General features: G+C 33.2%; 2 protein-coding genes across 2 annotated transcripts; both read left to right on the top strand.

Moving 5' to 3' along the window:
* The first annotated feature begins 9,427 nt into the window (after positions 1 to 9,427).
* On the top strand, positions 9,428 to 10,429 carry LOC139862164 (uncharacterized). Its single transcript, XM_071850723.1, has one exon. The coding sequence runs from the start codon at positions 9,428 to 9,430 to the stop codon at positions 10,427 to 10,429; it is 1,002 nt and encodes a 333-aa protein (XP_071706824.1).
* A 10,730-nt stretch (positions 10,430 to 21,159) lies between these two features.
* LOC139861730 (probable methyltransferase PMT16) lies at positions 21,160 to 24,755 on the top strand. The gene is made up of 6 exons (XM_071850226.1): positions 21,160 to 21,867; positions 23,008 to 23,218; positions 23,311 to 23,605; positions 23,847 to 24,239; positions 24,349 to 24,426; positions 24,524 to 24,755. Exons 1-6 carry the CDS (start codon positions 21,160 to 21,162, stop codon positions 24,753 to 24,755), a joined length of 1,917 nt encoding a protein of 638 aa, XP_071706327.1.
* The last annotated feature ends 424 nt before the right edge of the window (positions 24,756 to 25,179 follow it).

Below are 25,179 nucleotides of genomic sequence, written 5' to 3'. Positions count from 1 at the left end.
TTCAGTAGTTGTATAGTTCGTTTGTGCTCCTTGTAATGTCTTACTAGCATAATATATAGGTTGAAATCGTTTTTCAATCCTTTGTCCTAAAACGGCTCCCATTGCAAAATCACTTGCATCGCACATTAGTTCAAATGGTAGATTCCAATTTGGTGTTATCATGATCGGTGCATTAGTGAGTTTCTCTTTAAGAATATTAAAAGATTTGATACACTCATCTGAAAAGATAAATGGAGCATCCTTTTCTAGGAGTTTATTCATAGGAGTGGCAATTTTAGAAAAATCTTTTATGAAACGTCGGTAAAAACCGGCATGCCCTAGAAAACTCCTAACTCCTCTAACATTGGTGGGATGTGGAAGTTTAGCAATTACATCTACTTTAGCTCTATCCACTTCAATTCCTTCTTTTGAAATTTTATGTCCAAGAACGATGCCTTCTTTAACCATGAAATGGCATTTCTCCCAATTAAGTACTAGATTTGATTGTTCGCATCTAAGAAGCATTCGTTCCAGATTAACTAGACATGATTCAAATGTATCACCGAAGACTGAAAAGTCATCCATGAAAACTTCCATGCATTCTTCTATCATGTCGTGAAAAATCGCCATCATACACCTTTGAAAGGTTGTAGGGGCGTTGCAAAGTCCAAATGGCATGCGTTTGTAAGCAAAAGTACCATAAGGGCACGTGAATGTGGTTTTCTCTTGATCTTCGGGTGCTATTGGAATTTGAAAATATCCGGAAAATCCATCTAGAAAACAATAGTAACTATTTCCGGCTAATCTTTCCAACATTTGATCTATGAAAGGTAAGGGAAAGTGATCTTTTCTGGTGGCGTCATTTAATTTTCTATAATCAATACATACACGCCATCCTGTTACGGTTCTAGTAGGAATAAGCTCATTTTTCTCATTTGTAATGACAGTCATGCCACCCTTCTTAGGCACGCATTGAACTGGGCTTACCCATGGACTATCAGAGATTGAATAAATTAGACCTGCATCTAGCAGTTTAATAATCTCTTTCTTAACTACATCTTGCATATTAGGATTTAGTCTTCGTTGGCGTTGCACATACGTTTTATGACCTTCTTCCATAAAGATTTTATGTGTGCAATACGAAGGACTTATTCCTTTAATATCATGAATTTTCCATGCAATGGCTGGTTTATGGGCTTTCAACACAGAAATGAGTTGTGATTTCTCATTTTCAGTAAGAGAAGACGATATTATTACAGGTAATTCAGATTCACCATGTAAATAAGCGTATTCCAAATGGTTTGGAAGTGGCTTTAACTCTAATTTCGGTGGTTCTTCTATCGATGATTTATATCGATATCTGTCTTCTTCTTTTAGCATTTGAATTTCTTCTGTTGCTGGTTCATATCCATTAGCTATAAGTGTAGCTAACATTTCAGCTTCATCAATTGGTTCATTACCTTCTCCTAAAGAACATTCTCCTGTTCCTTGTAATTCTGGAAATTCTTCTAATAATTCTGCATGTGCATCTATAGTTTGAATATAATAACATGTATCATCTGCAGATTGTGGTTGTTGCATTGCTCTATCAACTGAAAAGGTAACACTCTCATCCTCTATACTTAGGGTCAGTTTCTTACCGAACACGTCTATCATTGCTTTAGCCGTGTTTAAGAATGGTCTTCCTAATATGAGAGGAACTTGAGAATCTTCTTCCATGTCCAAAACAACAAAATCTACTGGAAATACTAAAGTTCCAACTTTAACTAGCATGTTCTCCATTATCCCTCTAGGATATTTTATTGATCTATCGGCTAGTTGTATGCTTATTCTGGTTGGTTTCAATTCTCCAAGGTCTAGTTTAGTGTATAGTGAATACGGCATTAGATTTATACTAGCACCTAAGTCTGCCAATGCTTCTATTGAACTAAGACTACCCTGAAAACATGGAATTGTGAAACTTCCTGGATCAGATAATTTTTCTGGTATCTTATTCAACAGCACTGCTGAACAATTAGCATTCATAGTAACAGCCGAGAGTTCTTCCATTTTCTTTCTATTTGAAATTAGATCTTTCAAGAATTTAGCATATCTAGGCATTCCTGAAATCACATCAATGAAAGGAAGATTTACATTTATCTGTTTAAACATATCCAAGAATTTGGATTGCTCGGCTTCAAGTTTCTCTTTCTTCATTTTACTCGGGTAAGGAAGTGGTGGTTGGTATGGTTTAACATAAGGTTTATCCTTAACTATGTTATCTTCATTAACCTTTTCAACTACCGGTTCTTTTTCCTTATCTTGATCAGGTTGTGGTTCTTGTGGAGTAGGAATAGCTTTATCAGAAGTTACAGGTATTTCAGGTGGTTTAAGTGTTGTACCACTTCTTGTGGTAATGGCTTTAGCTGTTTCATTCCGGGGGTTAGCATTTGTATCACTAGGTAGACTTCCCGGTTTTCTTTCACCTATTAACCTTGCTAGGTTACTTACTTCTTGTTCCAGATTTTAAATAGAAGCTTGTTGATTTCTAAATGCTTGAGCATTTTGTTCATTAGTTTGTTTCTGAGATGTGAAAAACTGCGTTTGAGTTTCAACTAGCTTTGTCATCATATCTTCTAAATTCGGCTTTTTATCATCGGTTTTTTGTGGTGGTTTGTTTTGAAAATTCGGTCTTTGCTGATTGTAAGTATTATTGGATACTTGTTGATTGCTAGGACCTTGTTGGTTGTTGTATGGAATATTTCGGTTATAATTCTGGTTTTGATTGTAAATCGGTCTTGGCGGTTGATAATTATTCTGATAATTATTTCCAGGCCTTTGGTTTATGTATGAAATATTCTCTCTTTGTTCCATTGTTAATTCAATACTGAGACAATCTTTTGTCAAATGTGGTCCTCCACACTGCTCACAACTAATTCGTATTGAGTGAATATCTTTAGTCATCTTTTCCATTCGTCTCTCCACATCATCTATCTTTGCTGAAATGGAATCTAAGTCATGGCTAGAATCGGCTCTAGCTGCTTTAGATGATCTAATGATATCTTTTTCTTGGTGCCACTCATGTGAGTGGGAAGCAGTGTTATCAATAATTTTGTAAGCATCAGTTTCGGTTTTCTTCATAATAGAACCACCAGCTGCTATATCTATGTCTTTCCTTGTAGTGATGTCGCATCCTTGGTAGAATATTTGTACTATTTGACAGGTGTCTAAACCATGTTGCGGACATCCTCTTAACAACTTTTCATATCTTGTCCATGCCTCATATAGAGTTTCATTTGGCTTCTGTGTAAATGTAACAATTTCTGCTTGAAGTCTTACGGCTTTAGATGCAGGAAAGAATTGTTTAAGAAATTTGTCAACTAAAACATCCCATGTATCAATCGCCCCTTCAGGTAACGATTCCAACCAATCTTTGGCTTCTCCCTTTAAAGTCCAGGGAAATAACATGAGATATATCTGTTCATCCTCCACTTCTCGGATTTTAAATAGTGTGCAGATCCTATTAAAGGTACGTAGATGTTCATTTGGATCTTCCTTCGGCGCACCACTAAATTGGCATTGATTAGTCACCATGTGTAGAATTTGTCCTTTGATTTCATAATCTGGCGCATTAATGTCTGGATGAGTAATTGCGTGACCTTGGCCAGTGCGTTTAGCTCTCATTCGGTCTTCCATACTTAAAGGTTCCAGATTCTCCATAATTGAATTTGTTGAATCGGAATCACTAGAGGATTCTGATTTAATAGTTCGTTCCTCAACAATCTCTGTTTGAATGATTGGTGGTTCCGGAGGAAAGTTTAGTGGTTCAGGATCTACGAACCGTTCCTGAATATTCTCCGGATTCTCAATTGTGAGGTCGGGTTTAAAAAATGGATTATCGGAAATTTGAACTGAAGTACTTGGTTGACTGGATGACGATTCTAAAGAAAAATCAACGGCGATTATATTTGCTAAATGTCTTGATCTAGTTACAGGTGGTGAACGTACAAAAGGTGGTGAACGTCTTGCTCGATGCATTCACTGAATATCCTATTAGTTTTTAAAAGGAAAGAAAAATTATAATAAGTTATCCAACCAATAGACTTTTCTGATTTTGCCCACGTTTCGAATAGCCAAAAGATGCAGCAGAGGGGCAGGATTCGTTTGGTCTCAATATAATTGAGGACTGTTTGGCTCCAATAACCCGGTCCACGTACAAATCCAACTATTAATACGAACCAGAAAATTTTGATGTCTATCAATTTAACCACTCAAAATAAATTTTCGTAATTTTAAGAAATTTAGATAAGAAGTAGAATAAAAATCTATGTCCTAAAACTAGAATAGCGAGAAATAAGAAAGAAAAAGAGTTCGTCGAAAAAGGTCGAAAAAGAAAAATGGTTGAAAAATAAAAAGTGACGGAAAAATAAAAGAAACTTATAAAACTTAGAAATACTTGACTAACCTAACCTTATTACTACAACTAACTTAAAATTATAATCGCAAATTGAAATTACTAATTGGAATGATAATTGATACATAGGTAAAAGTCGTCTAAAAATATTAAAGCTTACAGGAAAAACTAAATTCCAAATGAAATATCTTAAAAAGAAACTAAAACTTAAAAAGGCGTCGCAAAATTCTAGAGTACCTAAATCTTAGGCTAAAGAAAAAGCACTTAAGGGATTTTACGGCAAAGCCTAAAAATCTAGAAGTAAAAATAACTATGGCAAAAACTATGAATTAAAACTAAATATGAGCTAAAAATACAAAAGTTACGCTAAAATGATTAAAAAGAAAAAAAATATAAAAATATATAAAAAGTTGTAAAAAGTACAATTTTGATAAAAATATTATTTTTATATTATTTATTTTATAAAATTATTAATTTTACAATTTAAATAAACTAATTAAACTAAAAATACAAATTAAACTTAAACTAATAACTAATTAAATAATAAAACTTAATTAGGGTTAATAATAAAATTAATAATTAATTAAAACCCTAATCGCATTAATTGCTGTACGATGATGGCCTGTCAGATACGCTCATGCGATCGCATGAGTTCTAAGTTACCCAGCCATGCGATCGCATGGGCTAGGGTTTCGGGCCAGAGTTGGGCTGCTACAGTACAGGCCGATTAAAATTTTATTTTATTTTTTTTTCTGTTTTTGCTGTAAAATATAAAATATATTTATTAATTAAATAAAACTTATATTTTTACAAAATAAAAAAAATAGAAATAAAGAAACTTTATAAAACTTAAATATTTACCAAACTCTAAGAAAAAAAAATATTTATATTTTTGTTTTTCTTTTTTTTTTTTTTTGAATATTTAAAACGTATTTTTACAAAAGCGTACTAAAAGTAAAAATCTTTTTTTTTATAGCGTTGCGCTTCCGGCTTTTAAGATAATCCCCGGCAGCGGCGCCAAAAATACTTGATGCAGTAGCGGACTGGTATAAAATACTATTAAATTTTACAAGAAATATTATTAAATACGATACAATTTTACACAAGATATTTATTTATTTATAGAATGGATATACTTAAACCTTGCTACAACACTTATAGGCAGTGTACCTAATCGTACAGTAGTGTAGTTTTTAGTAAGTCCGGTTCGTTCCACAGGGAATCTTTTTAAACAAAGCTTAACGCTATATTAGTTTACTTTTATAAAAATACAAATATATATATATATATATATATATATATATATATATATATATATATATATATATATATATATATATATATATATGTATATATATATATATAAGTAATATTATTATTATAAAGGGGGGGTTTTACCGTTTAATGACCGGTTTGTCGATTTTAAAACTTTAGTCGCAGTTAAAACCAAATGTAAAATAATAAATAAATACAAGACTTAATTTAAAGCGTAAAGTAAATAACGATAATGAAAATGCGTAAAATGAAAGTGCGATAAAATAAACTTGCGATAATTACAAAGTACAATAATTAAAAGTGCAATTAAATACAATAACAATAAAAATGCGATAATTAGAAGTGCAATTAAATATAAAATAAAGGAAATTAAATATGAAATAAAAGAATTATGCTTATTTAAACTTCCGTAATCATGATGTTTGACGTGTTGATTTTAGTTTTATGCCCATGGGTTAATTGTCCTTTGTCCTGGATTATTTAATATGTCCGTCTGGTTTTTGTCCATAACAGTCCATCAGTCATAAATATAAAGTGCGAGTGTCCTCGTCAAATTATCCTTATACCCGAAGTTAAATATTCCAACTAATTGGGGACTTAAACTGTAACAAGATTTTAATACTTTGTTTAATAATTACACCAGGATGTCGACTGAGTGTAACCCAAGGTTTTAATATTTTGTTATCAATTATACCAAGTGTCCTTTTACATAATTTCACCCCTGTTTTAATTATTCTAGTGGCTATTAATCCATTCCCGTGTCCGGTTAAATGAACGATTATTCGTACATATAAATACCCCGCCCATCGTGTCCGATCGAGTGTATATGGTAATTTATAGGGACGCCCAATTGTAAATCTTTATATTAACATTAACAAACTATCATTTAGTTAAACAAATATAAAGCCCATTAATAGCTCATAGTCTAATTTCCACAAGTGTCGTTCTTTTGTCCAAACCCCAATTATGGTACAAAGCCCAATTACCCAATTTTAGTAATTAGCCCAACATCATGATTACTTCGAATTAAATAAGCATAATAATAACTTAGCTACGAGACATTAATGTAAAAAGGTTGAACATAACTTACAATGATTAAAAATAGCGTAGCGTTACACGGACAGAATTTCGACTTACACCCTTACAATATTCGCTAACATACCCTTATTATTAGGATTAAAATTACAATTAAAATTAAAATATAAATTATATATATATATATATATATATTTTTTACGTATATATGAGAGAAGAGAGAAAGATGGATATGTTTTTGGTGCACCAAAGCTCGATTTTTATAGGCATGTGGGCTGGAACTGGGGCTCATGCGATCGCATGAATTTTTGCCTTCCAGGCCATGCGATCGCATGGCCAGCTGGGGAGGCTCATTTTTGGTTGTTTTCTTCTGCCGACGGTTTTATAAATAATATAATATATTAAATAATTATAAGAATTATTTAAATATTATATTATATTTATGTGCATAGTTGACTTGTAATTTTTAGTCTGTTGCGTCGAGCGTTGAGAGTTGACTCTGGTCCCGGTTCTGGATTTTCGAACGTCCTTGCGTACAATTTAATATCTTGTACTTTGCGTTTTGAATCTTGTACTCTTGTAATTTCGAGACGTTTCTTATCAATAATTGGAACCTCTTTGATTGTATTTTGTACTTTTGAGCTTTTTGGTCGTTTGCGTCTTCAATTCGTCGAATCTGTCTTTTGTCTTCACCTTTTATTATTTAAACGAATATCACTTGTAAATAGAACAATTGCAACTAAAAGCTTGTCTTTCTTGAGGAATAATGCTATGAAATATATGTTCGTTTTTAGCATTATCAGTACACCACCAAACGTGCTTTAAAGGATTGTACAGTATAACACTGTAAAACATATTTGGTGGTGTATGACTAAAAATAGATGGTGTACGAATCATCACCATTAAAAAAGTATAGCTTTGTCACATGTTCGTATGTGTGGATATCCATACGTATTTGCACATAATTATTATGCGCAATAGAGATGCGCATTTTAATTACGATGAACACATATAGTAAAGGGCACATAATGCTAAGATTAGGAGTACTATAATTAGGAATGGCATCGCCTTATTTAAAGGTTAGCTGCTATCATTTTGGATATTATTCTCACCGAAAATTTCCTTTTATCAGTAATTTTACAGCAAATCACGTACGATCATGCCTTCGTCGTCCTTTCCCGATCATCGTAACACTGAAAAGGTTGCTACAAATTTTTTTATCACCAATTTTCCTCACCATTTTGAAACGTCGGATCTACGTTCTCTCTGTGAAAAACACGGTAAGGTTCTCGATGTCTATATTGCTAAGAAACTTTCGAAGGGTGGTTATCATTTTGCCTTTGTTCGTTTCCTTCATATTTCATCTGTGAAAGATATTGAAAAGGATATCTCGTCGACATGGGTAGGCAACTTTCATATTTATGCTTCCCTGGCCAAGTTTGATAGAACGGATTCGTTGAAACGTAGAAACAACCAAGGTTTTGGCAATATACCAAAACCTAACATATCGGCTCATAAATCGATCCCTAAGGTTGATCCGATTAACTTGCATAGAATACGCATGGGACTTCATATGCTTCCTTGGTGGGTGGCTCGAAGGTTCCTATTAAACCTATTGTTCCCATGAAGCAGATTACTATTGAAGAAGATGAACTCCTCATTCTTGAGAATTCTGATTTGATCCTTTTTGGTAAAGCTTCTAACCCTTCCCAAATTCCTTTTCTTCATCATATTTGGTTTGAGGAGGGGTTTGAGTCTCTGAATATTCAATATATGAGTGGAGCATGGGTATGGATTGAATTCCCCAATGTTCTTTCGAGGGATAATTTCAAGAAAAAACCTCTTGATCCGTAATTCTTTATCGGAAATTTGTGATTATTCCGATTCTTTTACAGTAAAGGAAAGGGCAATATGGCTGGAAATTATTGGTTTACCGGCCCGTGCCTGGCATTACGATGTTTTTAATAAAATTGCCTTCCACTTTGGTCGGGTTTTATTCCAAGATGCTGAGATCGAAGACAAGAAGAGTATTGGTAAGGTATGTATTATTACGACTAATCTTGACCCGATCATTGAACGTATTAAGGTGTCGGTCCTGAAAAAGTAATATATTCTACTTATCAAAGAAGTTGAAGATTGGTGTCCAAAAATTCTTAAGGTTGTGAATGATTCTCAGTATGGTCACTCTGATGATGAGAGGGCTCATAATGAGGACATTTCTAATGCCTCTAGTAATGGTGATCTGGAGGATGGGGAATATGTTAAAGATTCCTATCACTACTCTTATTCTGTCCCCCCTTATGCTGAAGAACCGGATGACATACCACATACTAAGGATGATGGTAAAAATGAGAAAGCAGAATATGAGGGTCAATCGGCTAAGTCTAAAGAACGTAATGATTCGGGTCAGAAAATTGAAAACAAAGCTGCTTCCATGGATAGTGTTAGAAATGTATCAACAAACAAGCACGATTCAGACCATGCTCAATCGTCTTCTATTCCTGTTCCACCAGGATTCAATGGATATCGGTAATACACTCCCAAATTCTCTTCAGGGGAGCCTGTGTTGGCCTCTGATTCTAATTATAAAGCAGGTTCACGAGATCCAAAGAAAGCAGAGGAGAATTTGTTAGAACAACTTGATGAGTACATTGTTATCGGTAACTCATTGGGTTATTGTATGAAAGGATGCCAGGAAGATCTTAAAGCATTATTATCTAGAATGGGTGCAATGAAACCTGTTTAATGAATACATTATCTATCAACATTGGTGGAGGGGTGAAACAAAAGCAAAAGCAATCTTGGATCCGGAATCTTTGTAATGAATTTAAAGTTTCAGTTTTAGGTATGCAAGAGATGAAGATGTTGCAATTAGATTTGTTCATTGTTCGGTCATTTTGGGGCAATTCTACTTTTGATGTGGCAACTTTGAGTGCTAGAGGTAGATCCGGTGGTCTTCTTACTGTATGGGATCCTTCATGTTTCCATAAAAATCAGGTTCTTTCTTTTAATAACATTCTTATTGTAGATGGTCATCTTTCTGGTAACTCTTCTCCTTGTTATATTATGAACGTGTATGCTCCTCAAGAGCGTGTTGCTAAGCGGCAGTTGTGGTCTTTTATTTCTAGTTTTATGTCCTCGCATCCAGAAAATTATATGGTGTTCGGTGACTTTAATTCGGTTAGATCAGCTAGTGAAAGGCATGGTTCCACGTTTTGCTCTCTATCTGCTATGGATTTCAACCACTTTATTTCGTCCTGTGGACTGAATGACTACCCGTTGGGAGGTAGAGCCTATACTCGTTATAGCAAATTGTGTGATTCCCGGGCCATGCTTGATCGTTTTTTGATTTCAGATGGTTTGATGGACACTTTTCCGGATCTTAATGGTCGTGTGTTACCTAATCTATGGTCGGACCATTGTCCTATAATTTTAATTAATGATCATTTGGACTATGGCCCTTCACCATTCAAGCTCTTCGCTTCTTGGTTCAATATGAGTGGTTTTGATGAGGTGGTTAAAGATGCATGGGTAAACCCTGAGTTATTGGGCATGTGCATGGGTAAAAACCCTTTTGTGGTTTTTAAAGACAAATTGAAGTTTGTGAAAGCAGAGTTGAAAAAATGGCAGCATACCATGAGGCAGCAACAAGGCATCGAAAAAAGAAATATTATGGTTCTTATTGAGGAGATCGATGAGGAGATTGCTAATGGGGGGATAACATTATTCTATCTTCTCGCAGGTTAAATGCTATCAAGGATTTAACCGCTATTGAGCAAGTGGAAATTATGGATATAACTCAAAAAAACCGTAAGTTACGGGCCAGATTCGGGGACGAAAACTCATCTTTTTTTCATTCGGCTATAAAAAAGAAACGTAGAAAGCTTGCGGTTCCTGGGTTGAATTCAAATGGTGAATGGGTTTCTTCACCGCCGGAAGTCAAAAGCATTTTCCTGGATTTTTTTAAAGAGAAGTTTAGACATGTTCCTTCAGCTCGCATTAGTAATCCTAGCTCTCATTTCAAAAAGTTGTCTGTTGCTCAAGCCGATTGTTTAGAAGCCCCCTTCTCAGAAACTGAGATTAAAATGGCTATTTGGGAGTGCGGTGATGATAAAACACCTGGACCTGACGGGTTCTCGTTTCGTTTCATCAAGCACTTTTGGGATTTGGTTAAATCGGATTTTTTTTCTTTTGTTCAGAATTTTCATTCTTCAGGTTATATCCCTAGGGGATGTAATTCGTCTTTTTTTACTTTGCTTTCGAAGGTAGATAACCCTCTTTTGGTTAAGGATTATAAGCCGATAAGCTTAATTGGCACTCAATATAAAATTCTCTCCAAATTGCTTGCCATTCGGTTATCTAAGGTCATTGATTGTGCCATTAGCAAAGAGCAATCGGCTTTTATCAAAGGTCGTCAAATCCTTGACGGGCCTTTAATTATCAACGAGCTAGTGAATTGGTGCAAAAGAAAAAAGAAGAAGGCTATGCTTCTAAAGGTGGATTTTGAGAAGGCCTTCGATTCTATCAGTTGGGATTTCTTAGTGTCGATGCTTGAAAGCTTAGGCTTCGGACGTAGATGGATATGGTGGATTAAAGGATGCCTTGCGTCCTCTTTTGCCTCGGTCTTAGTTAATGGGAGCCCTTCGGAGGAATTCAAAATCGATAGAGGCGTTTGTCAAGGTGATCCTCTGTCTCCCTTTCTTTTCATTATTTGTATGGAAGGGTTACATGGGGCTATTTTGGATGCCATTGATCATAATCACTTCAAAGGCCTCACAATTGGGAATGTGGATGCCTCAGTTCATATCTCTCATTGTTTTTTTTGCGGATGATGCATTGTTTATTGGAGAATGGAATGATGTGAATATTCGGAACCTCATTAATATTTTGGGTTGCTTTTTCTTGGTGTCTGGCTTGCAACTTAATCTTCATAAGTCAAACCTTATTGGTCTTGGTATTCAAAATACGGAAGTGAGAAGGATGGCGGCGGAGTTAGGGTGTAAAGTTGCGGATTTTCCTTTTACGTATCTTGGCATTCCGGTAGGTGCTAATATGAATCTCGTATCTTCTTGGGATCCGATCTTTGAAAAGGTTGAAACTCGTCTTGGCAAGTGGAAAATTAAGGTTCTTTCTTATGGAGCCCGTCTTACTTTAATCAAGTCGGTACTTGGAGCTCTTGGTACATACATTTTTTCGTTGTTTAAAGCGCCTAAAGGGGTTCTTAAAGCTCTTGAATCCATTCGGGCTAACTTCCTTTGGGGTGGCTCACAAGATGATCGAAAAATTCATTGGGTCAAGTGGGATGTCATATGGAAATCTAAAGAGAAAGGTGGTCTTGGTGTGGTTCGGCTCGAGTCCCTTAATAATGCTCTTTTATACAAATGGAGGTGGCGATATGTTTCTTGCAAAGAATGGTCATGGGTCAAGACTCTTCAAGTAATTCATGGTGAACAACCAGACGGTATCAATCCCGTAATTCAGGCTTCAGTTTCAGGTACATGGGCTAATATTAATCGTTTCATAGCTAAGCTTCATATGTAAACCCTTCTGTTTATTCTTCCTGCGCAATTAAGGTTGGAAATGTGTCTAGCACTCCTTTTTGGACTGCTTATTGGTTGAATGGTACCATTTTACGGGACCGTTTTCCACGGTTATATGCACTCGAATCGGTTAAGCATTGTCTGATTTCAGAAAGGTTGTTTAATGGAATTTTGGCTTCGGATTGGCGTCGCCCCATTCGATCAGGGGCTGAACTTCAGCAACTCACGGATCTCCAAGCTTTAATCGGGCAGTTTCAACTTTATGATATTCCGGACACTTGGACTTGTTCGTTGTCTTCGAATGGCACCTTTTCTGTCTCGTTGTTTCCCAAATTGTTAGATACGGATAGCATGGGGGCTTGGCCTACTCATTGGTGCAAGGTGGTTCCGCCTAAAGTCAATTTCTTTCTTTGGCGCCTCCGTCTTGATCGTCTCCCGGATATGTGTAATCTCCTAGATCGTGACATCGTTACATCGAGTCTTCTTTGTTCTTCATGCAGAATTCAAGTCGAGGACATCAATCATGTCTTTTTCGGTTGTGATATAGCGGAACAAGTTTGGACAATTATCATTAGATGGCTTGATTTAACTCTTCCAAAATGGCAATGTTTTGAAGATATGTAGCAATGGGTAATGTTGTCGTCTCAGAATGCGGCCAAAGTTATCGTTACAGAAGTGGTGTGTTATGCAACTCTTTGGACTTTATGGCGTTTCCGGAATGGGCTCATTTTCAGTCCCGACAGTTTTAAGAAATGTCATGTTATTGATATGATTGTATTGTCCTCTTTCGATTGGCTTTCATCTCGTTATAAGAAAGCCAATCTAAATTGGAATGCATGCTTACAATTTCCGTTATTGTCTTTGTAATTGTCTAGCATCTCGCTAGTTTTTCAATAAATTTTTTGTTGTTGTAAATTTAGTAGTTAAATATGGATGGTAATTAGTCAAATATGGATAGTAAAATTTGTACTATATATATGTGCATAATGTAAGTTACAAAAACACATATACATTAAATACATCACACCTCTTCAACCTCTTTCTCTCCTATATCTTCTACAACACATCTCTCTTTTATTGGTTCTTTCAATTTGAATATATTAAACCAGGCCACTAAAGGTAGTTATAAGCCTACTGAAATATAACACGTTATCAGCACGAAGTGCTCCGTATAATCAAGGTTTATCTAAGCAAGCACACGTCACTAATCAAGGAAAGAAATTATCTAACTTTTATTAACTTCACTAACATTTATATTTATGTTATTTAAGTTATATATGGTCGGTTATACCGCCTGAATTATATTTATGTAATCTAACTTTTATTAACTTCACTAACATTTATATTTATGTTATTTAAGTTATATATGGTCTGTTATACCGCCTGAATTATATTTTCTGTAATCTAACTCTTATTAACTTCACTAACATTTATATTTATGTTAATAAGACCTCATGATTGTACGCAACACGTCATTTGACAACACGGTACTTTATGTACGCAACACGTCATTTGACAACACGGTACCATGGGTCGAGATTAATTCCGATCAATACGAATACGATGGGGTCTTTATATGTTATCTAACATTTATGATTACTTATGCAATTAATCATTATTTATTTCATGCATACTAATGTTTATTCTTAAAAGTAAATCTTAAAAGTTAAAATAAGAAAAAATAGTTTGTATTTTTATTAAAAGTAAATCTTAAAAGTTAAAATAAGAAAAAGTAGTTTGTATTTTTATTAAATGTAAATCTTAAAAGTTAAAATAAGAAAAAGTAGTTTGTATTTTTATTAAAAGTAAATCTTAAAAGTTAAAATAAGAAAAAATAGTTTGTATTTTTATTAAAAGTAAATCTTAAAAGTTAAAATAAGAAAAAGTAGTTTGTATTTTTATTAAAAGTAAATCTTAAAAGTTAAAATAAGAAAAAGTAGTTTGTATATTTATTAAAAGTAAATCTTAAAAGTTAAAATAAGAAAAAGTAGTTTGTATTTTTATTAAAAGTAAATCTTAAAAGTTAAAATAAGAAAAGTAGTTTGTATTTTTATTAAAAGTAAATCTTAAAAGTTAAAATAAGAAAAGTAGTTTGTATTTTTATTAAAAGTAAATCTTAAAAGTTAAAATAAGAAAAAGTAGTTTGTATTTTTATTAAAAGTAAATCTTAAAAGTTAAAATAAGAAAAAGTAGTTTGTATTTTTATTAAAAGTAAATCTTAAAAGTTAAAATAAGAAAAAAAAATCTTGTCCTTTATATTACTCATACGCGTTTTGATATAGTGACTTTATTCGTTAACGTCAACTAACGACGTTACAACGGTCATATATACATAACGGTTGTTAACGTCAACTGACGATGTTACAACAACTATATTTTTCAAATATAAAATAAACATCTCCGTTTTCACATTTTCACAAATCAATCTTCATTTATCAGATTACTACTCTCAAAAAGTTTTTGTAAAAATGATTCACACAAGGATGATTTTTCCTATTGTATTGGTCATATTAACTATCATCATTGTTGCTAATATACCACCGGGTGAACCTATATTCTATCCTGCCCTTGTGGTTTTATTATTTGTAATCATACCATTATTCTGTTGTTTGCTACTTATGAATTTAAAATGATTCTAATTTCATTTTATTATTTGTCTATGAATAGAAGTTGATTATGATTATGATTTATGTTATTCATCTTTTTGATAATAGAAAATGTCGAATTTGAAAAGGCTTAAATTTGCTCATTTAGAACAAGTGAGAACAACTACTTAACATGGGTTATGAATGTAGAAAAACATCTCGAATCAAACGGTATTTTAGAAACCCTGAATGAAAATAACAATTATTCCGAACAAGAGAAAGCAATAGTAAGTATTTTTCTTAGCAAACATATTGACTAGTCCTTAGAATCTACATATTATATGATCGAAAATCCAAGTGTATTATGGAAAATACTCAAAGATAGATACGATATTAATTATCAAAAAAAAATAAAAAATAATAATAACGGTGATCCATGAAAGAATAAAATTAAAGATATTAGTAGACGATCTTATAAGAATTCCGGAGATTCTTATTAATGATCTGGTAACGTGGATCATCAGTCTAGTATTTCTTGAATACATGAACATCTTGTTTAGCTCTACAAATAAGTCCCAAAAGAAAAGAAAACGAGAGTGAATCTGTTGACAAATCTTGATTAAATTAACCCTGAGCTACCTTGAGACTTGAATGGTTTGAATTTTCTAAGATGCCTAGTTTTTTTTATGTATCACTCATAAATAAATGGTTTTAGACCATAACGCATATGTTTTATTAAGTGTTATCTTTTATGTACTTCAGATTATAACTTGTTTGCAGGTAATATAATTTGATTATCTTGCTGAAATATAACTCATTATTTGCTTATCTTATTTGAAGTTTTAGTATGAATCCTGCAGAAATACAACATCAATTAAATGGTAAAGACCTATGTATTGCAGATAGTAGTAACATACACACTATGATCAAATCTAAGAAATATTTCATTGATTTAAATCAAATGAAGAAATTATAAATACTATATCAGCTCTTGCAAACTTGATATAAGAAACGAAAAAGGCAAAATTTCATATTACCAAATGGTACGAATTTTTTGGTAAACAATGTCTTGTTTTCTCCCAAATCAAAGAGAAATTTGTTAAGTTTCTCTGATATATTTCATAATGGATATGATTATCAGTCAATGATAATCGAAAATGAGAAATATCTATGTAGCACCGAAAAGCGCATAGGATTAAAAGCGCATATGATAAAAAGCGCATATGATGAAAAGCGCAGCGCATATGATTAAAAGCGCATATGATAAAAAGCGCATATGATGAAAAGAGCATCGCATATAATTAAAAGCGCATATAATGAAAAGTGCATATGACGAAAAGCGCAGCACATATGATTAAAAGCGCATATGGTAAAAATGATATATGATGAAAAGCACATATGGTGATTAATGAAAATCACATATGGTGATTAATGAAAAGCACATATGGTGATTAATGAAAAGCACATATAGTGATTAACGAAAAACACATATGGTGATTAATGAAAATCACATATGGCGATTAATGAAAAGCACATTGAGAAATAATCACCAATGTTTCTTGAAAGAATTCAAGGGTATATATATATATGGACCAATTCATCCATCATGTGGACCATTTTTCTAATAGACGCATCTAACGCATGGTCTCATGTTTGTGTGTTATCAAGCCATAATATGGCATTTGCAAAGTTTCTTGCACAAATTATTAAATTAAGAACACATTATTCTGATTACACCATTAAAAGGATGAGACTTGATAATGCTGGTGAGTTAACATCTCAAGCTTTTAATGAATATTATATGTCTACAAGGATTGTTGTTGAACATCCAGTTGCTCATGTGCATACACAAAATTGGTTTAGCTGAATCAATAGATAAACGCTTACAGCTAATAACTAGACAATTAGAAATGAGTACAAAACTCTCAATATTTATATGGAGACATGTAAATTTATATGATGTGACATTAATTCGCATTAAATCAAGTGCAAGTTATAAATATTCTCCATTACCAACTTAATTTTGGTGGAGACCAAATATTTTCCATCTTAAAACATTTGATTGTGCAGTGTATTTTTAATTGAACAACCACAACAAATGGTTCCTCAAAGAAGGATTGAAATATATGTTAGATATGAAACATCTTCAATCATAAGATATATTAAACCCATGACGGGTGATGTTTTTACAGCAAGTTTTGTCGATTGTCGCTTTAATGAAACATTGTTCCCTATATTAGGGGGAGAAATGAAATATAAATAAAATGATGTTTCATGGTGTGAACATCAATTAAGGAATATTGATCATCGCACAAAAGAATGCGAAAAGAAAGTTCAAATATAATGCATATGCAAGAACTTGCAAATTAATTACTTTATGCATTTAAAGATACAAAAAATAAGTGACTAAGTCATATATACCAGCAGTAAATGCTTCAGCTAGAATTGAAATTACAAAAGCTGGCAATAATGTCACTCATGAGTCTTTGCTACGGCAGAAACGTGGGAGACCAATTGGTTCCAAAGATAAAAATCCTCGAAAAAGAAAATCAGCTGATAATGAGGTAAAAGAAAGTGTTCAACAAGAACCACAAATCAATACTCCTTCTGCAGAGGATATTGATAAATGTAAATACATAAATTGCAATAAATTATGCAATATTATGAAACTGAAATGAAATGAAAAATCTTGATGAGATATTTTCATATAATGTTACAATGACATCATGAATAAAGATGATGATCTGGAACCAAAATCTGTCATTGAATATCAAAATAGACGTGATTGAACTCAACGGAAATGAGCAATACGAGCTGAATTAGAATCGCTCAATAAAAGAAAAGTTTTTGGATCAATCGTTATCACTTTTAAAGATGTGAAACAATGGGATACAAATGAATTTTTATTCGAAAAGAAATGTGCAAATGAAGTTACAAGGCAAAACTTGACTTGTAACTCAAGATTTCCCACAAAGACCAGAAATGAATTAGGAGAAAAACTTATCCTCCTATAATGAATACAATTACTTATTAGATACTTAATCAACCTGGTAGTTATTTAAATGCATCTCATGGATGTTGTTACTACTTATCTGTATGGATCACTTAATAGTGATATATATATATATGAATATACCTGAAGGGTTAAGGTATCATAAGCATCTAATGCAAAACCCAAGGGAATATATTCCATTAAATCACAAAGATTTCTAAATGGGTTTATACAATCGGGACGTATGTGGTATAATCGATTAAATTACTACTTGATAAGAAAAGGGTATACATATAAACTTATTTGCACGTGTGTTTTATAAAAACAATGTTCGGATATGTGATCATAGCTGTTTATATCAATTATCTTAAATAAAGAAATCTATGAAGCCATTCAACTTCTAAAGAAAGATTTTAAAATAAAAAAAAATCAAGTATTACGTTGATTTACATATTGAGCATATAACTAATGACTTACTTATACATCAAACAACTTATACCGAAAAGATTTTAAAATATTTTAATATGGACAAGACAAAAACCATTAAGTACTCATATGGTTGTTAGATCTTAATATTGATACTAATCCATTTCATCCTCTAGAAGATCATGAAGATCTTCTTGGTTCAGAAGTTCCATATTTTAGTGCAATTGGGGCTCTTATGTATCTTACAAATTATACAAGATCTGACATTTCTTTTGCAGTTAATTTGCTGACAAGGTTCAGCTCAGCCCCTATCAAAAGACATTGGAATGGGATCAAACAAATAGTTTGATACCTTCGGGGAACTACTGATTTATAATTATTTTATTCTAACAACTCGAAACAAGATTTGTTTGGTTATACAGATGCAGATTATTTATCTGATCTACATAAAGCTAAATCTCAAACTGGATATGTATTCCTAAATGGAGGCACCGCAATATCATGACGTTCTCAAAACAAACACTTGTTGCAACATCATCAAATCATGCCGAAGTGATTGCATTACATGAAGCTACTCGGGAATGATTTTAGTTAAGATCAATGATACAAATCATTATTGATTCTTGTGGACTAGAACGCTATAAAAGCCCAACAACTATCTATGAAGATAATACAGCTTACATAGTACAAATGAAAGAAGAGTATCAAAAATGACAGAACAAAACATAAATGCTGACGAGGCGCTAAAGCTATAAACGGTCTTAACGGTCATAAGTTTGATGGAAAAGAATGGTATATTGGTAAGGCTCAGAAAAAGACTGAAAGGGAATAGGAATTGAAACAACAGTTTGAGCAAACCATGAAGGAGACTGTAGACAAATCACATGGGTCAAACTTGTACATAAAAGATTTAGATGATACAGTTTCAGATGAAAACCTCAAATTCTTCTCATATACTCAAGATCTCGTAAAAGACAACCAGATTAAAATGAGATACGTTCAATCAACAACTCTGCTGATCTTTATACCAAAGCACTGTCAATCGCTGTTTTCAAAACATACGTTCACAATATTGGCATGAGGCAAGTTCAAAAGATGTGACGACTCAGCGTTGTCTACTTGAGGGGGAGTCAACTCTATGCTGCACTCTTTTTCCCTTAGCTAAAGTTTTATCCCACTGGGTTTTCTTTAGCAAGGTTTTTAACGAGACAGTATTAATTGCTCTTTAAAAAAATTACCATCCAAGGGGGAGTGTTGTAAATTTAGTAGTTAAATATGGATGGTAATTAGTCAAATATGGATAGTAAAATTTGTACTATATATATGTGCATAATGTAAGTTATAAAAACACATATACATTAAATACATCACACCTCTTCAACCTCTTTCTCTCCTATATCTTCTACAACACATATCTCTTTTATTGGTTCTTTCAATTTGAATATATTGAACCAGGCCACTAAAGGTAGTTATAAGCCTACTGAAATATAACATTTTTGTCGTTAAAAAAAAAAAAATCATTTTGGATAGTTACATTGAAGGAAACATGCTTTAAAGGAGTATGAATATGATATTACTTGACCATGTGGATGTTCATGTTTGAGGACGTGATGGTTATACACTTAAAGATGAATAATCTTTAAGTGATGATTGTAGGGTCCTTCAAACATAGAAACACTCATAATCTTTATTGTTTTTCACTCGAATATATCTAAATTCGCTATGGAACAAAATAGTCTGGATCACCACGCTACGACACTGTTAAACGACAATCTCCCAACACAATTTTGCAATTAAATGGCGCATCGATCTTCGTTCATTTTTTGCATATAAAAAAATGTCAAACTTCTCCACTCCTCTTGAAGTACTTGTAACTGGTGTTTATTTAATGAATTAGATTTACAAATTCTATAATAAGGATAAATTTAACGCGGTTAGAATGAGAAAGTACGTATACATATCCAAAAAGGTTATATCAAATGATACTATGTGTTTTCTAAATAAATTCTCATGAACCCTGGACCTTATGTTTAAATCGTGTTGTATAATCATCATATTATTTCGTTATCTACAATCGTAAGAGCTATATATTCAGGTTAACATGAGTGTACGTACCAGACAAACAAGATTTTTAAAGAGCACCTCAATATTTTGGACTAATTATTTTTACAAGATAATATAAGATTGTTTTAATAAGTGATATTTTCAAATCATACTGAGACAAACTGGCCGGTATTAGGTTTTGAATCTACATATAAAATATACATTTAACATTTAATTACCTAATGAGTAAACTATTTTGATAAAAATATACTACTCCCTTTGTATCATCATCCCTTTGTATCATCATAAATGTCCACATTTGACTTTCAAAGTCTTTTGTTATCAACTTTGACCGTAAGTATCTTTATTTGTGTTATATAATATTTGATAAAATTTATATGAATGGATTCGGTTTTTAAATACGATTTCATTTATATACTACGTAATTTTTATCAAATAGTGTATAACACAAATAAAAATATTTACAGTCAAAATTATAAAAAAAGACTTTAAAAGTCAAATGTGAACAGTTATAGTGAGACGAAAGGAGTATTACAATATAGTAATAGTAATTAATTAATAATGGAATAAACTAATTAAGACTTATTTAATAAAATAAAACACTTAGAGAGTTTACTAGTAACATACCGCATCATGGTTTGCGACCCAGCCCATCCCCAGCCTGCCCTTCCCCAGTCCACTCTCAATTTTTTTCTTTTTTCCAAACATATTTAATTTACTTCAATTCAATTAAAATTCAAATAAAAAAAAAAAGGAAAATCCACGTTCTAACAACAAACAATTACACACCGAGTCAACTCACGAGTTGAACTCACTATCTTTTATATTATAAATTCAAACAACGTGACAAGCTTATTCAAGACTTCAACAATGGCGGGACAAAATACACCTTACTACACACCCACCGCCAAACCCAACGCCGTCACCACCGTCACACACCTCCTCCGCAACAACAACGTTGTACTGAAAACTTGTCTAATCTTCTTCCTATGTTCTTTGTTCTATTTACTCGGTTCATGGCAGCCACGTGTCACAACCACATCCAACGTCACGTCCCTCCGTACAACCTCCGGCAACTGCCCCACCACCTCCACATACAACGCCACAGCCGAATCAAATAAAAACCTAGACTTCACCAGCCACCACTCCGTCGCAAACGACGACGGCGTTACCGTTAAAACCTACCCACGGTGTTCCGTCAAATACTCGGAATACACACCATGCACTGACCAAAAAAGATCGTTAAAGTTTTCACGTGACCGTTTAATTTACCGTGAAAGACATTGTCCTGAAAAGAATGAGCTGCTTAAGTGTCGTATTCCGGCGCCGTACGGTTACAAGAATCCGTTTAAGTGGCCCATGAGTAGAGATCTAGCATGGTATGCTAATGTACCACATAAAGATCTAACGGTCGAGAAAGCGGTTCAGAATTGGATCCGGTTTGAAGGTGATCGGTTTAGATTCCCCGGTGGTGGGACCATGTTTCCTAATGGTGCTGATGCTTATATCGATGATATTGGAAAACTAATTAATCTTAATGACGGGTCTATCCGAACCGCTATCGATACGGGTTGTGGGGTAAGATTATTTTATCTCGTATATACTTATTATCATTAAATTATTAATTATCTTTTAAAATTCAACAGGCCGACCATTATTGTTTTATGTATTCTTATTATTTCATTGAATTTAGTAATTAAACAGGGAATATTTTGCTAGCATTTAGGTAATCTGTCTTTGTCACCTGGTTTATTAAAATTTCCAATATTGGTTTTTGCTTATTTTACTTATTATTTTAACTAAATAAACTTTGCCATTTTGAAACTATATTGAATTTTAAGCTACATTACTTTTACTTTTGGATACAAAATTAGTTATTTCTCAATTATGGAAAGTAGATGTGACATATTAGTTAATGGTGAAGATCTATCTTTGGAATGTACTCCGTAATAAGGTTTTATATATCAAATATTTGCATTTGCTTAAAAATGTAAGTACTATGACAAAAGGAAAAAATAAAAGTCGTTGATGTACTTTGACAGTTTGCAAGTAGGATCATATTAGGTACTGAAATTATTGCATTCTGATTCAAATTAAACAGTTGTATCATAAACTCTTTGTTACCCTTTTGTTGTTTTACAAGACATCTACCCCCACAATTGACTTAGTAGATTGGTTATTGGTATTTGATCCATCGATACAATTACCATAATTCAAAATAACCCAACCCATTTGCATTATGATGATTAATTATAATAATAATTTACGTAAACAACATGATCTAGAAACACCAATAAAGGATTAATTTGTTTTTTAGTCATTGGATGATGGCTGCATGGACATTTAATTTAATGCGAATAGTTGCATAGTTCGTAATTAAATATAAATCATGATTAGTGCTAATTGATTCACATATATAGTCTATTACTCGTAATTTATTAAAACTTCTTTAATAAAATAATCGTGTTAAAGAATAAGATGAAATTAATCTTTCGATGATGAGATTTGAAGCCCCCTTTTTTCAGAATCACCCTAGTTTTTGATAGATGTATAATTGTATACGCAATAAGATTTGATAAGGAACAGAACAGAACTGTAACAATGATCACCATTAACACACAATGTGAAGTTTGCTATTTATCCGTAATTTGTATCTGTATATGGATCACTCGTTAAATAAGTTACTAAAAATGACTATATTTTGGGCATTGTACGTAGGTGGCTAGTTGGGGAGCTTATCTTTTATCAAGAAACATCATAGCGATGTCGTTTGCACCAAGAGATACACACGAAGCTCAAGTACAATTCGCTTTAGAGCGTGGTGTTCCTGCTTTGATCGGTGTCATTGCCTCTAAAAGGCTTCCATACCCTTCAAGGGCTTTTGATATGGCTCATTGCTCTCGTTGTTTAATCCCGTGGGGTCAATATGGTAATTATCTTTGACCCCTATAAGTTTTCGGGGTACCCCTTTACCCAAAATTCCTATTAATTGGTCATTAATGTTGGATTATTGAATTATAGATGGAGTATACTTGATTGAAGTTGATCGGGTTCTTAGGCCGGGTGGATACTGGATCCTTTCTGGGCCTCCTATTAACTGGCAAAAACACTGGAAAGGATGGGAGAGAACGCGTGAGGACTTGAACGAAGAACAAACACAAATCGAAAGAGTTGCAAAGAGTCTTTGTTGGAAAAAAGTGGTTCAAAAGGGTGATCTTTCGATATGGCAAAAACCAATCAACCATATGAATTGTAAAACAAATCGCAACCCACGAAATCCACCTCTTTGCCCTGTCCAAAATCCCGATTCAGCATGGTTTGTCATTGTTTTCTTCTACTTAACTCATTGTCCTCTGTTTATTTCTATGTGCATACTTATATTTATGCACGTTTTCTATTTTATTTTAATTTAATACATTTTAGCCGCGTACCATTTTGAAAACAGTCTCTCAGCCTTTGAGTGTAGATATTAATAGCCTTCTTTTATTCTAGCGTAAAGTAATGATTGAGTATTTTTGTTGTATTAATTTATTACCATATTGATGGCATACTTTTAGGTACACGGACATAGAGACATGTTTGACACGACTACCTGAAGTATCAAGTATTGAAGAAGTTGCGGGTGGGGCTATAGCAAAATGGCCACAAAGATTAGAAATGGTGCCTCCTAGAGTAAGCAGTCAAAGTATCGATGGCGTAACACCAGAAACGTTTCAAGAAGACGTGTTGTTATGGAAGAAGAGAATCGCATACTACAAAACAGTCAACAGTCAACTAGGTCAACCTGGAAGATACCGTAACCTTCTTGACATGAACGCGTTTTTGGGTGGTTTTGCGGCTTCACTTGTGAAGGATCCTTTATGGGTCATGAACATTGTTCCCGTTGAAGCCAAGGCCGATACGCTTGGTGCCATTTACGAACGTGGACTCATTGGAACATATCAAAGCTGGTACATATACTACGAACATGTTAACATATAAGAATTCGGTACATAACTAACTTTTATAGTCGATAAAACATTTTTTAACTATAACGTTTTTTTTTTTTTTTTTTTGTAGGTGTGAGGCAATGTCGACTTACCCTAGGACGTACGATCTCATCCATGCCGATTCGGTTTTTACATTGTACAAAGAAAGGTAATTTGCTAGTAACAACGTAGATTTTAATGTGTTACGAGAGATTAAATTGCGAGACCTTTTTTTTATGATATGAGAATTAATATATGTGTTGCAGATGTGAAATGGAAGATATAATGCTAGAAATGGACAGAATATTGAGACCAGAAGGAAGTGTAATAATAAGGGATGACGTGGATTTATTGGTGAGAGTAAAAAGAATAGCCGATGGGCTAAACTGGGAAAGTCAAATAGTTGACCATGAAGATGGGCCTATGGTGAGAGAGAAACTACTTTTTGCAGTGAAATTGTATTGGACTGCCCCTGCTGATTCTGACCAGGGGTCATAAAGTCTAAATTAGTCCCTTTCTGTCTTCATATTTTATTTTATTTTTTGAAATTATATCCATAATTGTAATTTATTTTGATATTTTTTAAATATTTCTACGATATAAACTCTTTATAATTACTTTAATTTTATATATTTTAATATTTTTACGAGATAACTTGCCGTCTCAATTGTTTTATAGTTTTAGCATAACTCTCTGAAAATGACATTTCGTATAAACATTATTTAATTTAATTTAATTAATATAATTGATTGATATGTTATACGGAGGAGCATGTATAGTCTTTGGGAATAATTACAACTCAACTCACAAGAAGTTCAATAGATAAATAAAACAAAATTAAAAGGGTGAAAAGCAATTCTCTCTCAAAAAGTACACCTTCACCAATACTCGCCGGTAACGTATCTTTCTCTTTTTTTTCCGA

This window comes from Rutidosis leptorrhynchoides, chromosome 8 (assembly GCF_046630445.1).
Source record: "Rutidosis leptorrhynchoides isolate AG116_Rl617_1_P2 chromosome 8, CSIRO_AGI_Rlap_v1, whole genome shotgun sequence".
Classification (NCBI taxonomy): Eukaryota; Viridiplantae; Streptophyta; class Magnoliopsida; order Asterales; family Asteraceae; genus Rutidosis; species Rutidosis leptorrhynchoides.
Note: the sequence above shows the minus strand (reverse complement) of the source record. Positions and strands in the feature narration are given on the sequence as shown.

Coding starts and splice junctions, on each gene's coding strand:
- LOC139861730 (XM_071850226.1), top strand. CDS start 21,160: ATGGCGGGACAAAATACACCTTACTACACACCCACCGCCAAACCCAAC. Junction 23,219..23,310: donor AATCCCGTGGGGTCAATATG/GTAATTATCTTT, acceptor ATTGAATTATAG/ATGGAGTATACTTGATTGAA. Junction 23,606..23,846: donor CAAAATCCCGATTCAGCATG/GTTTGTCATTGT, acceptor GCATACTTTTAG/GTACACGGACATAGAGACAT.
- LOC139862164 (XM_071850723.1), top strand. CDS start 9,428: ATGAATACATTATCTATCAACATTGGTGGAGGGGTGAAACAAAAGCAA.